We start from the raw sequence: 15,610 nt of genomic DNA on the forward strand, positions 1-15,610 counted from the left end.
TTGGGATGCATTAAAGTAGAAAAAGAAGTTTAAAAGAAGACAACTAGTTTATGTTTATTCTTGCTGACGGAAGGAGAAAGGAGGAGACAGGGCGCACTAGCATAATTATGTTAGAATATGAAATGTGGCTGTCACATTACACAGAGCTTAAAGACCTGGTATATCATTATCGGCGGCGACAGAAAAATTAGACCATGATTGAGCTCATTGTAATGCAAATAGAGCAGCGGTTAAAAGAATGGGACTAGACTAGACCGTCGTCCTCCAGCCTGTCTTAACCAAAACACTGAGCTGTCATGGTCTCTATGATAAACCCATTGTGCATTTAACTGCCAGATTAGTAGGCTATCTTCAATCTGATAATGTGCATAGGCTGTCTACTTCTGCTGAGTTTAGAGTTAATATGGTTTTAGATGGTTTTCTTGATGGATTCTGGCTTAGTGTTTGGTCTGTGGACAAAGGAAGCAGAGAACAGGATCATAATAGGATTATTTTTCACCCCGGAGCACTACTTTTGACTGGTTTTATATTCTAGAAAGAGGGAAGGAATACCCTGTTGAAAATCCATTTTACTCTGCCATACGACAAGACCAAATTCATGCTTTTTAAAAAGCGATAAGCATAAACTTTGTGACAAGAATTTCTTTTCACCAATTTAAATTTGTTTTTTAATTAAATGCTTATGATTTATCTCTGATCTATGATCTCTAATTATATTATTTTTATGTGGAAATGTGAATGCATTAATTCAAGGCACATTATTATTCAATATGATTTTGTTATGTATCCTAATCTATCTAAACTAATGTCAGGATTTATCATGTTTTTCTTCCCCAGTAAGATCTATATATATATATATATATATATATATATATATATATATATATATATATATATATATATAAAGAGGACTCAAATTGAGATGTGAGGAACCAGAGGTCAAGTCAACATTTCAAACTCTGTTTCTCAAACCATTCCAACAATTGTATAGTGTGGCAGGGTGCATTAATCATTATCCAAGAATGACACCATCAAGTAAAACGAGAATAATTAAAAAAAAAAAAAAAAAAAAAAAAGAATATTACTTTGTGACATGTTTATTTTCATTGTATTTTTTTTTTGTTTAAAAAAAATTGTAAATATAAAATATATTTCAAGATGCACACAAACGGTACTTTAGAATGCATTTAATCAAATATAGATAATTTTTGCTTCTGTGTTTAGACAAGCATAATATGTGTTTGTGCTATGATGTTCCTCATTGTGTTGATTAAAGTTAGCTTATTAAATTTGGCTGCTTTTATCAAGAAATTTGTCAAATTAAGTTAACACTTTTTCCCTGTTGTGTGTTTAATCACATGATTGTACAGTCACTACAGTATTTGCTAGTAGAGCTTGGTATACAGGGTTCAGGACATTTGTAATGAGTAGATTAGATTCTGAGTTAATAAGATGAAATTCCAGACTTAAATAGAGTGTATATAAATGTGTGGCATGATTTTTTTTTATGTATGCAAACACACATTCTTTTTTAAAAATATCTTGATATGTAATATCACAAATTAATTTAGTTCGCTAAAATCATTAGAATACAAACATTACTAATTATTTTTTCTTTCTAAATGCTCTGAAATTGATAGTCTGTTTCAGTTGTTATAAATTGAGACATGCGCACAATTACGCAGATTTATCAGTTATTGCCCTGTTTGAATTACACTCCTTTTAGCAATGCGCAAGGCAGTGTAATTATATATCACGGCTAAGAGCACTGTCCAATATCAATCATACACCATTACCCACAGCCATGGATGAGCAGCTCATGACTAATTGCCATAATGAACTGATCACAGGGACTTCTGCCACTTTATAAGAAATTAACTTCTTCAATTAGCTTCATGTGTTGGTGTGTATCTGCAATCGTTATCATTTCCAGTTCAGGTTGTGACCAGTGCTATGTACGTATGTAACCGATTGGGGCTTGTGTGGATATTAGTCTTGCTTAGCAATTCGTTAAGCCCCAATTTGTTTTGATGACTCCCTGACCCTGCCATTCCTGTCATGTAATTTACTTTTTGATAAGCGTAACATACCCAGCTGTTCTTTGCTAATGTTGACAGCTTGGAGATGCTCATTCAGATGGCTTCCACACAGAGAGACAAAAGCAACAGGACTTGGACAGATAGAGAGAATGGAGTTTTTGTCATCTTCCAGTAAAGGAGGACAGTAACAAAGTGATTCACTTAATGCTTCTTCACCTTTAACCTCACACTCCAGCCTAGGGAACTGTGTTTGGTAATTACAATCATTGCCATTTGAGTCACCCTTGCAATTTTCTTTTGACCTTAAATTGCCTGCCTGGGAGCTCAGAGTAGAAATTTTCTCAGACTTGTGAATGAGGTGAGACGGGATGTAATATTAGGTACTATCATGATGGCAAGGAGGTGTGTCTGAGGGCTTGGACGGCACGTGCAGAAAGAGTTTTCCCATCATTCCAATCAGCTCTGGTTAATAATCAGGGCAGATTAGCCCTTTGTTTGGTCCTTTTTTGAGCCCCACAGAACAGGTTTGGGCTCAGGCTGGAGCTACTTTGATTGACACTCTGTTATTGCAGTGGAATCAAGGGAGAATTTTTAATCACTTTGTGACACACAGGTGTGAACGTCTCTTTCCCTCCCACCTTTATTCAGCCCCCATATGCGGTGCTGGCAGCTGCCTGTGCAGAAAGAAGTGCACACTTTCCCATTAGCAGATTTTTGCACCTCTTTCTCCCCCCTCCCTTGGCCAATTCATCACCACATCCCCCAGGAGCCTCCCTTCTTCTAGCCCTCCGTTACCCCCACCCCCTCCATCTTGCTTCCCTCCATAGGAACTCATTACCATTCATGGTATTTCTGGACAAAGATATTCTCTGAGGACGGCTCACTCTAATTATCTGCCTGACTGTTATTGAGAGCTTTGATTAGGGGCTGTCACTATGAGTAACAGCCAGCAGGTAGAAGGCAGAAGAAGAAAGGCGGGTAGTCCATAGGGGTGCGCTACTAGCATTCATTCGTTTCTGTCAGAAATGAATTAAATATGGAACATAAAGCCTTTTTGGCCACTTTGCAATGTCTTTCTGAGTCTTTCTTCCTTTAAGAAATAAATGTAAAGCACTCTGTCAGAACCTCTTTCTCAAACACGCATGCACACACACACACACACACACACACACACACACACACACACACACACACACACACTTTCACACACTCAGTTTTTCATCTCTGCCTGCCTCTTTTTTCCTTCTAAATCTACAGGTAAACCTGTGATGATAATAACAGAGTACATGGAAAATGGATCATTGGACACATTTTTGAAGGTGAGTATTTTTGTTCATGTTTGTAACAGCCAAAAAGGAGAATAAATCAAAAGTGGCTCATCACCCACAATTACAATTGTGCTTAGTGACCAATTTGATCTATTCTGTGTAGCTCCCAATCTCTCCCCTTATGACTGTATTTTATTGCTATTTTATAATTTGAAATGCTGAAAGAGACTTAATCATCCCTGAAAAAATAAAATTGTCCTTTCATAAGAGTTTCCAAGCAACAGCTATTCTTAGAACATATTAAACACATTAAATATTATTTCATAATACAGAGAATTGGGCAATTGTACTAACTAATAGATCTTTGCAATAGTTCCTAGGTCAACACATTTGATTTAAGATTTTATGAATTGAAGTGGCATCTTAGTGGTGTTTAATGGGGAGGTTGTGAGTTAAAAACCCAGCTCCACACATCAGTCACTGTTGGGCCTCCTAACCATCAACTGCTCAGCTGTATGAAATTAAATAACTTTATGCCTCTCTGAATAAGGGTGTCTGCCACATGCCATAAATGTAAATAAATAAAAAAAATGACTCAGCAACAAAGAAAGTGATCATTGATTATATCAGCTTGATATTGAGGCAATGGCAACAAATACAGATTGGTCAAACACCACAGGATCCAGAACATGCAAGATTGTGTAGAGATATGTATAGGGTAGATTTGTTTAAAAATTTACTAATCGTTCTTTCTCTTAGTTATGTTTTCCCTGCCATAAGTATTTCGTGATTAATGAATCTTGATATATTTCTCTAAATATTAACAAATTCTGGTCATGGAATCTGACCAAGATGAAGAATTCACAACAGGTGAATGATTAAATGCAGTAAACACTTTGTGTGGTGCAGTGGCCATTGTTTGCATATAAATTTGCATGTTTTTTCTTTTTCTGAAGATTTTGAGAAGTGGAAATCTGCAAGTATACGGTTGAAATTACTTAGTGATGAATCATAAGTAAAATGCAAAGAAAATCAGATTGATAGCTTATGGGAGAGCAAACAGTAAAAAAAAAAGCAAGTATTCTGAGGTCTATCTATAAAAGCAAACTAAAAGGTAATGTCATGTGTGTGTCACTTTCGAAAAAAAATGTAAATGTTGCAATATATATAAAGTATTTGTTTGGCTTATAATGTGTTGTAAAGGTAATGCATAAGTGATTCTATGTTTTTTTTTTGTATTGTGGTAGAAACATGACGGCCAGTTTACAGTGATTCAGCTTTTGGGCATTATGCGTGGCATAGCTGCTGGAATGCAGTATCTCTCTGAGATGAACTATGTACACAGAGACCTTGCAGCAAGGAACATTCTGGTAAATGGAAACCTGGTGTGTAAAGTGTCAGATTTTGGACTTTCACGTGTCCTGGAGGACGACCCAGATGCAGTGTATACTACCAGGGTGAGGAAAAAGTTATTTTATCTAATGCAGTTTTTTTCTTGTCTTTCACCTGTCCTTGTCTTTTTAGTGTTAATAAAAAAAAAATCCAGGAACATCACAGTAAAGGGCTTATTTTAGAATTCTAATTATCCTTTAATGCTGCACTTCCCTCCCAAGCATAAATGAAATGAAACAAAATTGGAAGGCGGACTTGATCTAGTTGTATAATGAGAAGTAGGTCAGTAGTGTGTGTTTGATGAAAAACTTCTAGGATGGCAGTGGAGGTTTTGGATAGCGAAGCAGTCACTCCAAAGTACAAAAGAAAACAGCATACTCTGCAGAATCACTGAAATCTCACACAGGGGAGGAGAGAGAGAGAGAGAGAGAGAGAGAGAGAGAGAGGCAGAGAGGGAGGGAGGGAGAGGGAGAGAAAGTATACTGTAGCATAGTCTTTTGATTAGAACTCTTTCTCTTCAGAGATCTTTCATTAAGCTGCATCACTAAGCTGTCCATCATATTGCCCTGAAAGGCTTTTGGCAAACAGACACAATTAATCTACTTTCTCCTCTACAACTAGATCTAGTTAGCTTTTATACTTGTTTTATATTAGATTAGTTTCATTCAAGATAAGAGAATTCTAGATAAAGAATAATAGTTATTATTATAATCTATGCAGGTTGTTTTCCCAGTATGCACATTCAGAATAATCTCACTGATGATCAAACGTGTGACAGTGTTGAACTGGGAAATGCATTTAGATATGCAAGAATTGTAATTACATTCATACCCACCATCTAGGTTTATCAGTAGTAGGATTTAACACAGAATCTCCACCCATGTCCCACAAGGAGCAATATTGTCTCCTATTCACAAACAGTCTGGCTGGATCACCAAACCAAGTGAGAAATGATTGAGGGAATGACAAAAAAAGTATATAAATGAGAAATGAACAAACAAGACTCTAAATTACTAAATTACACAAGATATGCATTCTAAAATACTCAAAGCAGCCAATCTCAAGTGAACAACCATGCTATGATTAGTGAGATGAGATAGCATTTTACCTGTTCTGATGTTTGACGTAAACCTAAAGTGAAGGACCTGTATCTTTATATTTTAATGCATTACACAATTGCCACATGATTGACTAAATGGAGACCTCCATGAATATGCAGGTGTATTGGTGTTAAAGTGATGGCTTATTGTTGCTTTTTTTTTTTGTTACAGGGGGGAAAGATTCCTATTCGGTGGACAGCTCCAGAGGCCATAGCTTACAGGAAGTTCACTTCAGCTAGTGACATGTGGAGTTACGGTATCACCATGTGGGAAGTCATATCCTATGGGGAACGGCCATACTGGGAGATGTCCAATCAGGATGTTAGTATAATCAATATACACATGCATTATAATGTAGTTCACGAGGTTTGTCAAATGAATATTTACTATAGCTAAACCTATAAAAGATCCTACATCCTTTTAGACGTTATGGGCTTTCCCTGTAACTTTTTTGAGTCTTTCTCAAGGTTTACTACTCTTACTACTCAGAAAACTACTCTATACACTGTGCAGTGTCTATATTGCCAGCTCTCTCCAAGTGGTCCTTCTGTGCCCTGTCATATAAACATCAAGAGGTTTTGAAGGTTCTGCCATCCGCCTGCAAAATTTCTCTGCCAAAGCACTGTAATTCCCCTGACAGCAGTTCCGCCAAAGACTAAGACCTGACGCTTGCAAACTAAACCAATTAAATGCATCTGGTGGAAGAACATTTCCAGATTTCTGTTAGCAGACCAAGAGAATTAAAATCCATTGCGCCTAGCTCATGGCTCATAGAGATTCTACATAATAAACCTTTTGATTTATTTATTTCCACCTTTAAAAGCATTGCTTTAACAGGAAGTTGGGACCAACCAAATTATAGAGCACAGCTAACTTGCAACTTTATAGTCAGGACATGTAACTAGGTTAGTCTAATGGTTGTAGAATGATATTCAATACTTTCAATTCAAATTCAACACTAAGTTCCATGTACTAAATAATAATATTAAAACCAGAAACAGCTTACTACACTATTTTTTATTGATATGCTAAAAAGACATGTTTAAACTTCTATGTTTTTGTTTATCCTCTGCAGGTGATAAAGGCAATAGATGAGGGCTACAGGCTGCCAGCCCCTATGGACTGCCCCGTAGTGTTACACCAGCTCATGTTGGACTGCTGGGAGAAGAACCGCAGTGACAGGCCTAAGTTTGGGCAGATAGTCATCAACCTGGACCAGTTGATCCGCAATCCAAGCAGCCTGAAACAGCTGGCCAACAGTACAGTCTGGTGAGAATATGCTGATATGCAAAATATTTATAAAGCTTTGCACAGATTGTATTTTTTTTTTTAATATCATTTAAGTTCATTAAGTTTCATTAGTTTTCATTAATTTTTTTTTTATGTGTTACAACTTTTTAACAAAAGTTATTTTAATAAATAACAGAATTAGAGGGCTAATAACTAATTATCGATTATGTTTGTTACTGACTATGAAGTAAATATTTGGTGCTCTAGGAAAACTTTTTGTTCTTCTCTATTCTGAAGATACACCGATTAGACATTACATTATGACCACCTGCCTATTAATGTGTAGTCCCCGTTTTGCTGCAAAACAGTCCCCATCGAGCATCAACAGCAATAACTTCTTTAAAAATTTGAGCTACAAAAGCTCATCTGTTGAATCAGTCCACACAGACCAACCAATTCACCACTGTTCTTCCTTGGACCACTTTTGATAGATACTGACTTTTAATACATACTGATGCAGCCCAGGAACAACCCACAAGATCTACAGTTTTAGAGATGCTCTGACTCAGTTGTCTAGCCATCTGAATTTGGCCCTCGTCAAACTCACACAAATTCTTACACTTGCCCATTTTTTCTGCTTCTAACACATCAACTTTCAGGACAAAATGTTCACTTGCTGCCTAATATAGCTCACCCACTAACGGGTGCCATGATGAAGAGATAATCAGTGTTATTCACTTCACTAGTCAAAATGTTATTATGTCATGAAGTTATGCCTGGTCAGTGTAGTTCTTAATGACATTCTCTGTCTACTTGGGGTCATTGTTCAGTTGCAGTAAATTTGGGGCCAATCAGAAGCATTCATGATGGTATTGCATCCTATATTTCTCAGCATTGTTCACACTGTTAATCCTCAACAAATCTCCAACTCCATTTGCTGAAATGTGCAGGAAACCTCCACCATGCTTCACTGTTGCCTGCAGACACTCTTTATTGTACGACTCTCCAGCATTTCGGCAATAACTTGCCTCCTGGTACAGCCAAATATTTCTTAGCAGGTTCTTGACTCATCAGTCCCAAGAACCTGCTGCCATTTTTCTGCACCCCAGTTCCTATGTAGAATTTTCTAGACAGCAAATTTGTATACCTGGGTCTCACTATTCTCCACCAGTTCTTTCATTATGGCACTGCTGTACATGTTCCGACATCTTTTAACCAATACATTAAGTTCCTTGGCTGACCACTGCATTTACAGTCTTCAACATTGTTTCTTTGTGCTTCTTCAAAATAGCTTGCACAGCACATCTCGAAAACCCCAGTCTGCTTTGAAGTCTTGGGCCTGGGAGAGACTTTGCTGATGCAGTATAGCTACATTGTGTCTTATTGTCTTATCTGCAGTAGCTAGACTCTATGGATAAATGTTTGTGGACATCTGTGCATAAGATTTCTATCTGCTTTTTTAACATTTTATACTGTATTTAGTGCCTTTTTGTTATTATAATAACCTAAACTCTTCTGGGAAGTTATTCCACTAGCTTTTTATCTGTGGTTGTGGAGATTTATGCTCATTTTGCACAAGTTTATCTGTAAAGCCAGTTACTTATGTAGGGTGTGGAGGTCTGGAGTGCAGTCATTTCAATTAATTACAAAGGTGTTCAAAAGGGTTAAGGTTAGAGCTCGATAGCAAGTGACTCTTTCACTCCAAACCGTGAAAATCTTATCTGCATGGAGCTCACTTTGTGCACAACTACCTCACGTTACCATTTCCATCAATTTGAGACAGTTTAAACAATTATGGGCTTTTAAGATAAAAGATTGATTAATCTGATTAATGAAAACCCAATTTCCTTTTTCTTCCCACCAATCAAGCTCAGGTATTAAATATAATAGAGAATGTGTATGGATGTTAGCATGGAGCAGCATGTCTTTCTGTTTAAGACTTCAAAACACAGAGATTGTGCAGATATGATCTTATGTTATTGTAGATAGAAACCAGGTGGATGACCAAATCAAAATTTTCTGAGAGACTGCAGAATGGAAGCAGATGAAGGGCGGTTTGTTTAGTTGGGCACTAAGAGCAACAAAGCAAAACGTGTCTGCTTTTACTCCCGGCGCAGCAAAAGGCACAGACCACGCTTCATATTTGGACAGAGCGGAGTCTGAAATTCTCTTGATGTGATTGTGTGCATGTGTGAATGTGTGCAAGTGTGTGTTACAGGGATTACATTGTAATCAGGCATCCCAGCAGATCTGGAAAGCAGCATGATAACTGTCTAGGTTCTGGCTGCTGATTAGCTCTGACAAGGCCTTTCCAAGGCTTCTGTGAGACCTACCTATGACACAGACACACACAGACACAAAAACACTGTAGAGCTAGCTGTTTATAAACATCCCCCTTACCGTAGTTCATGCCTTTGTTGCTTTTTTCTTTAAAACTAGACATTTGACTGCATCACTTGTGTAGGCTCCCTGTGCCAATTCTGGATCATAGCACTTAAATAATAATTGTACTGTAGATAGAACAAATATAATCCTTTTTAAAGTAACCCAATAAAAATTAAGAAACATACAATTGACATGCAAAGTCAATACTGTTCTTAATTATTGTTTTGTTCCAGATCAATTAACTTTATTTAATGTTTTTCATGCACCATTGCAAAAGCAATTAATAAGTAATTTCACAACTGAGGCAATTAAAACAAAATATGTATAACAAGTGAGATTCCATGGTTGGAAAATACTTGAGTAATTGTATGTGGTTATTATACTTAAGAATTAAGTATGTTGCAACGTTCCTGAAATCACATACTTGTGTTCTTAATTTAATTTCCAACCTTAAAAAAGAAAATCCTACTTTTCTATTTAAAGCCATAACATACTCAGAGGTCTGTTCTCTTCTCATCCAGCAAATGACTGCATGCTATGCATCAATAGAATGGGCTCCCACATGGTTTATTTGAATTTTAGTTATATTCAGTGTAAAGCATCCAATCAAATTCAATAAAGTAGAAAACAACTATAAAGAATTGATGTGACCTATGTTGCATGGATTGAAAATTGTTCAAATGCTACACATTATCTGTAATTTTCCTTGGAAAATTACTTGGAAAGTGTTAGTTTAAGTGTTTCAGTAAGAGGTAGGTCTTTACCAGTCACTTCAAGATAGCCAGGGATTCGGACATCTAGGGAAGGTTATTCCACCACCTTGGTGCCAGAACAGAGAAGAGCCTTGAAGTAGACTTACACTGATTGTACCAGTCGAGCAGTGTTAGAGGATCTCAGGCAGTGTGGTGCAGTGTCAGGAGTGATGAGGTCTCTGAGGTATGAAGGTGCTGGTCCAGTTTTGGCCTTGTAGTCAAACAGAGGTTGGGTTTTAGTTGATGAGCACTCATTCACTAAAGTCCATCAAGATACATGGTGTGTATTTGTTTATTTTGATACAGTAAAAGAGAAGGTATTTGCTTTTTTGTTTTAAAATGCACTTTGCTGCATCTTTGGCCAACCCTGCAAATACCTGTCCTAAATTAAAACATATTGTGCCCATTCTTTGGGAATTTTAAGAGTAGCTTAAAAAAAAGTGTTTCATATATATATATATATATATATATATATATATATATATATATATATATATATATATATATACTGTACTGTACTTTGTCAGTTTTAGAGTGCGTGAGAAACAATTGACTTTATTCCCCCTTCTGTCCTTAGGGAGGACCCAGTAAGTCCAGAGCCTGCATTTAACACAGTGGCTGACTGGCTGGACTCAATTAAGTTGAGTCAGTACAAAGAACATTTCTCCAGCGCTGGCTATGTCACTTTTGACTCTGTTCTCTATGTCAGCATCAGGTTAGTATCACAGTCATAATTCTGCCAAACTATAAAAGTAGATATAAAATCCATTAAAAATCCTTGACAGCTTTCCCAAATACTAGCAACATGTTTAAACATACATTCCTTGGCAAAAAAATGGTCCAAGCATTAAATGGGAAAAATGTTAAGCTTTGAAATCATTGATCAGGAAATCAAGAAAAAATTTACAAACACTGTAGATCTCTATGACTTCTGGTTATATATGCAGTAAGAGCTTGTCATTAGGTCCTTGATGGGCAGCATCAGATGTGGCACTAAATAATGGCTAGCATTTTAAGAAAAATGCATACAATTGTTTTTTTGGAGGGTGTACATTTTATTTGTTTAATTGTGCATCATTACATCACGATCTTGCTTGTAAGTACAAGACGACTATGTAAGTGAATTTCCCTGTTCTCTTTATTTATTCACATTTTATAATTATTTAATTATTTAGGTTTTTTTTTTTTTTTTGCTTAGGATTGTACTGTATATACTATATATTGTATTTACCTGTATGGGTATTGTAAATGTGGCATCTTTTTTTTATTTTTCTATCTGAATGTGGATGTAGCAGCACAGCATGTACTCTGAGATATATGTCAGCTTCTAAACAAATTGTCACAGTTAGTATAGGTAAAGAGGTGGGGCTGAATATCATTGGATGTGGCTCATTATCACAGTCAACCGTCAACCATGTCATACAGGTTATACACACATAGTGCCATAGTGGAACATACATTCACTACATAAGCCTAAGAATTTCAATTTGTAAATAAAATAAAAAAAAAATCAAATTTGACCTGTCGAATTATTCACGCACTGTGACTGACACTTTATAGATATATAAGACAAAGTTGAAAAAAATAGTTTGAGATAATGATAGCATTTTTTCTATCAGTTATAAAAGAATGTATAAGTTTGGTACCTATAAGTTTGTTTCCTTATAATTTTAAGTTTGTCGTAAGTGAGCAAGCTATTGGTGACTGTGACAAGGAAAAACTCCCTGAATATTTCTTTAATAATATTAAATCAGGTAGACATAATCAGGCTGTTTTTTTATGGCCTTCTTTGTGGTATATAATCTAAGCCACTATTGAAACATTCTCTTTAATAGTGAACTGCTTTCATACTACTTTGTTGTAATTTCACTCTTCTTGTGCATTTTCAGTGAACTTGGAAAGTTGGGAGTTTCACTGGCAGGCCATCAGAAGAAAATCCTCTCAAGCATTCAGTGCTTACATGTACAACAGCAGCATCAGCAGCAGCAAGGAACCCATGTGCAGGTATAAGAATTAGACTTTGGTAAAGCCCCGCCTCTTCGCTCCTAGCTCCATCCTCAGACAGACACGTGTCCTCTTGCCCACCACTCCAGCCAGCCACTCCACTATCAGCACAGAGATCACGAACGCACTTCGGACTGCCAATTTCTGATTTGTGGCTAGGGTCATAGGGGCACATCCAGTCATCTGGGCAGTGTTGAAGACAGAGCCACATCACAATGTAGAAGGAAGAAAAATGCTCTGTGATTTTAAAGGAAGCACTGGGAAACCTCACTGTAGTATAATTTTACTTTGAATAGGACCTTTAGTGGGGAAAAAAGTGGACCACGCTGTAAAAAAAATAAAAAGACTTGTTTTGTAGTAATTTGATGGTCTGTTGACTTGATGCTTTTAGTGTTGATGTAGGTGGTGTTTGTGTACCACAGGTGGATGGACTTCTGAGATATGACCACCTGTGAACATATTTATGGTAGAATAATAGTATTTTCCAGCAGCTGAAAGATAGCTTGAAGCACTGACCACAGACATACAGTACAGACTGGAAAAGGATGCATTGTTACTCCATATGCCATGCAGACTGTATGTAAATGGATTGTAGGGTGCTCCTATTCATTTGGCCTGTCAGGTGCCAAGGACAATGGAGAGATAAGAACCTGAAGTCTTCAAAACCATAAGCATTTGCCCAGTGAGGAAACGTCTGTCACATGTCTTCAATGATTTTCTTCATTTTCGCTGAACTGATATTAAAAGACACTTTTATCGCTGACACTGCAATGGATGTGTCTTTCTATTTTATGTAATGTGAACATCATATTAAGAGGAAGTGCTGTTTTTTTTCCCTTACTCACTCTTTGGAGTATCATCATGCAGTACTTTAGCCGCTAAAGCACAGAAATCTTGGTTGTTAACGAGATGTTTTTTGTGTCATGTTTCTCAAAATGCTGTGTACATAATGCTGTGTACTTATTAAAGATAGACATGTCTGTGATACAGGCACTTCAGAATGCACCTGTTTAAACCAGAGATCAAGTATCACACTTAAATTACAGTTGTTTCAAAGTGAAAGAATAGAAAATGGTTTAATTGTACAGTATTCTTTAATGTGTGTTTGTACAGTCATGACTTTGTGTCTCAAGTATTCTGCTGGTTGTATACTCAGACAAGGGAATGCCTCATTTTAACGCTTTGATGCTAGCTTTGGACAGAGCAGGATTGTGCAGTGAACGTAATGGATGTATTAGCTTTATCACAGGTCTGGAAAGCTAAACAGTTTCTCAGGATTTTTTTTCTCAAGAAAGTGTTTTTTCAAGAAGACAGGATTTGGAAGAAAATCATGAGACATCATTTTCACACCTTCCAGAATTATTGGCATTCCTCAAAACGATTGGAACCCATCAAAATATAATTCATATTTTTGCTAGCATATATGTGCCAAAGTTATTGTATTTATTCCTGTTTTAAATAAATGCAAACAATTGTCATTGGTTGAAAACCTTTTTTAGTGGTTCGTTTGTTCTGAAAGTTTCAATCCCAAGAACAAAAAAATATTTTTTTCATGTTGTGATAAATCATACACTGTTTTCAAGGTTTATAAATATAACCTTGCACGCATTCAAAATGATTTTGTCCTTCATCAGCATGAGTAAAAACACTTTCCAGCACAAAAAGCAATATTGACCTACGCAGATCAGTTAAAAAATACATTTAGATATCATTAAGTATATTTTGGTCCATAACAAAAAAGATTTAAATCAGTTGGCAAATCGACAGAAACTGTACCCGAGAGCACATGATACCCTCAGAGTGTGCGGTGGATGGTGAAGGAGGGAAAAAAGATTTGAATGTATGTACATTCGGTTGTTAAATTTGAACTGTTGAAATTGTTAAACATCTGCATAACAGCAAGCTGTCATAAAGCTTTGGAAGAAAAAGGCCTTTTCTTAGAGCATCTTAAAAAATTCAGAACTGGAACTTCTGCAAACATTAGTAGAACTACAACTGGCATTGAGTATCAATATTTTATGAGACCAAAACCAAATAGTTGGTCATATGCCATCAGACGTTTCATGAGATACAAAGAAAAAAATACCTGATCCCTATAGTAAATTACAGAGGTGGATTATTGATGCTGTTTGTAAACAGTGGTTCAGGGGTCTAATGAAGATCAATTGCATCTTGGATTCTTTTAAATGCCAGGATGTTTTAGAATAAAACCCTGTTTGTCTCAGTGAGGACATTCAGAAATTGCTATAGATAGAGTTTAAAACAAGATGATGAGATCGACAGATAAATGATTCCAGAGACGTGAAATCAATGATTCTCAACAAGCATCTCAGTCTCTGAATTTGACCGCTACAGAAATCTGCAGTCTGAATAGAAAAGGGAATTCAACGTGCTCAAAGGTTAGAATCTAAAAGGTTCTTCATGAAGGAGTTAGCCAAAATACCTTTATAAGTGCCTCAAACCTTGCTAGAGTACATAAAATACTGCTGTTATTCTCTCTAGATCAGACATCATAAACCTTAAGAACATGTAGAAAATCGATATTTAAAACACAATTTGCAAAAGATCACACTGTATGTGACGTTTAATAAATTTCTTTGCTCATTTTTATAAAGGGTACCAATAATTCTGGAAAGCACATATATTTGATTTTCTTTTTACAGTGGGTAATTTGTGTTCATTTACGCTTTGAGTAATATGAAGGAAGATATGAATGAATATGAACTGAAACTGTATTATAACAGCAGTTACATGTAGCACATAGCTTTTGCCATTAAATGAAGAAAAAAAAAGAGAGATTGTTTGAGAAAAGCTGTGTGGAAATTGAAGTTCTGGCTATCTGGTCCTTCTATTAAACTATTAATTATTATAATTTTTTTTTTAAAAGAGCAACGATAAAAAAATGGCAGGCATTTCTTTGTATTTATTCATTTCATTAAGAAGGCTTCCTGTGTTTGTTGTTCAGCAATATGCACTGAATAAAGAGTTCCCATCCAAGAACCTGGCACATCTGTGCCATCACATGCTAATATAAGGTAAGCTTTCCTTAATCGCCAAGTTACTGGAGCATATGTGCTTATTCAAATTTGCTCGTCAAGCAGAAAAAAAGAGAAACTGAATAATTCATTTGAGAGTTGCAAAAAAAGTATTTCAAATCAATAAACCTCTACTCTTTACAAAACACAGCAGGCTGAATTGCAGGCAGGGTGAAATTCTGACTGCGTCAAATTCCCAATAATTAAAAGCGTTTTTTTTCAGTAATTTAATTTGAGACCAAGGAGCTATTGTCTACATCCAAGCACACACACACATGCACACACACACACACACACACACACACACACACACACACACACACACACACACACACACACAAACACACCTGAGAGGAATTACCAACAACGAACAAAATGAAATCATAACATTATTATTTTCATCTT

At 36.3% G+C, this 15,610-nt stretch overlaps 1 protein-coding gene across 1 annotated transcript in view; it reads left to right on the top strand.

The window, feature by feature from the left end:
* ek1 (eph-like kinase 1) overlaps positions 1-15,170 on the top strand; it is a 76,735-nt gene extending 61,565 nt beyond the window's left edge. The window contains exons 12-17 of the mRNA XM_046833529.1: positions 3,297-3,358; positions 4,555-4,764; positions 5,971-6,120; positions 6,875-7,068; positions 10,744-10,881; positions 12,056-15,170. Of these exons, the coding sequence (XP_046689485.1) occupies positions 3,297-3,358; positions 4,555-4,764; positions 5,971-6,120; positions 6,875-7,068; positions 10,744-10,881; positions 12,056-12,176 (875 nt within the window). The 3' untranslated portion in view covers positions 12,177-15,170. The remainder of the gene's footprint in view (positions 1-3,296; positions 3,359-4,554; positions 4,765-5,970; positions 6,121-6,874; positions 7,069-10,743; positions 10,882-12,055) is intronic.
* Positions 15,171-15,610: the final 440 nt, after the last annotated feature.

The sequence above is a fragment of the Silurus meridionalis genome, chromosome 21 (assembly GCF_014805685.1).
Source record: "Silurus meridionalis isolate SWU-2019-XX chromosome 21, ASM1480568v1, whole genome shotgun sequence".
NCBI classification, from domain to species: Eukaryota; Metazoa; Chordata; class Actinopteri; order Siluriformes; family Siluridae; genus Silurus; species Silurus meridionalis.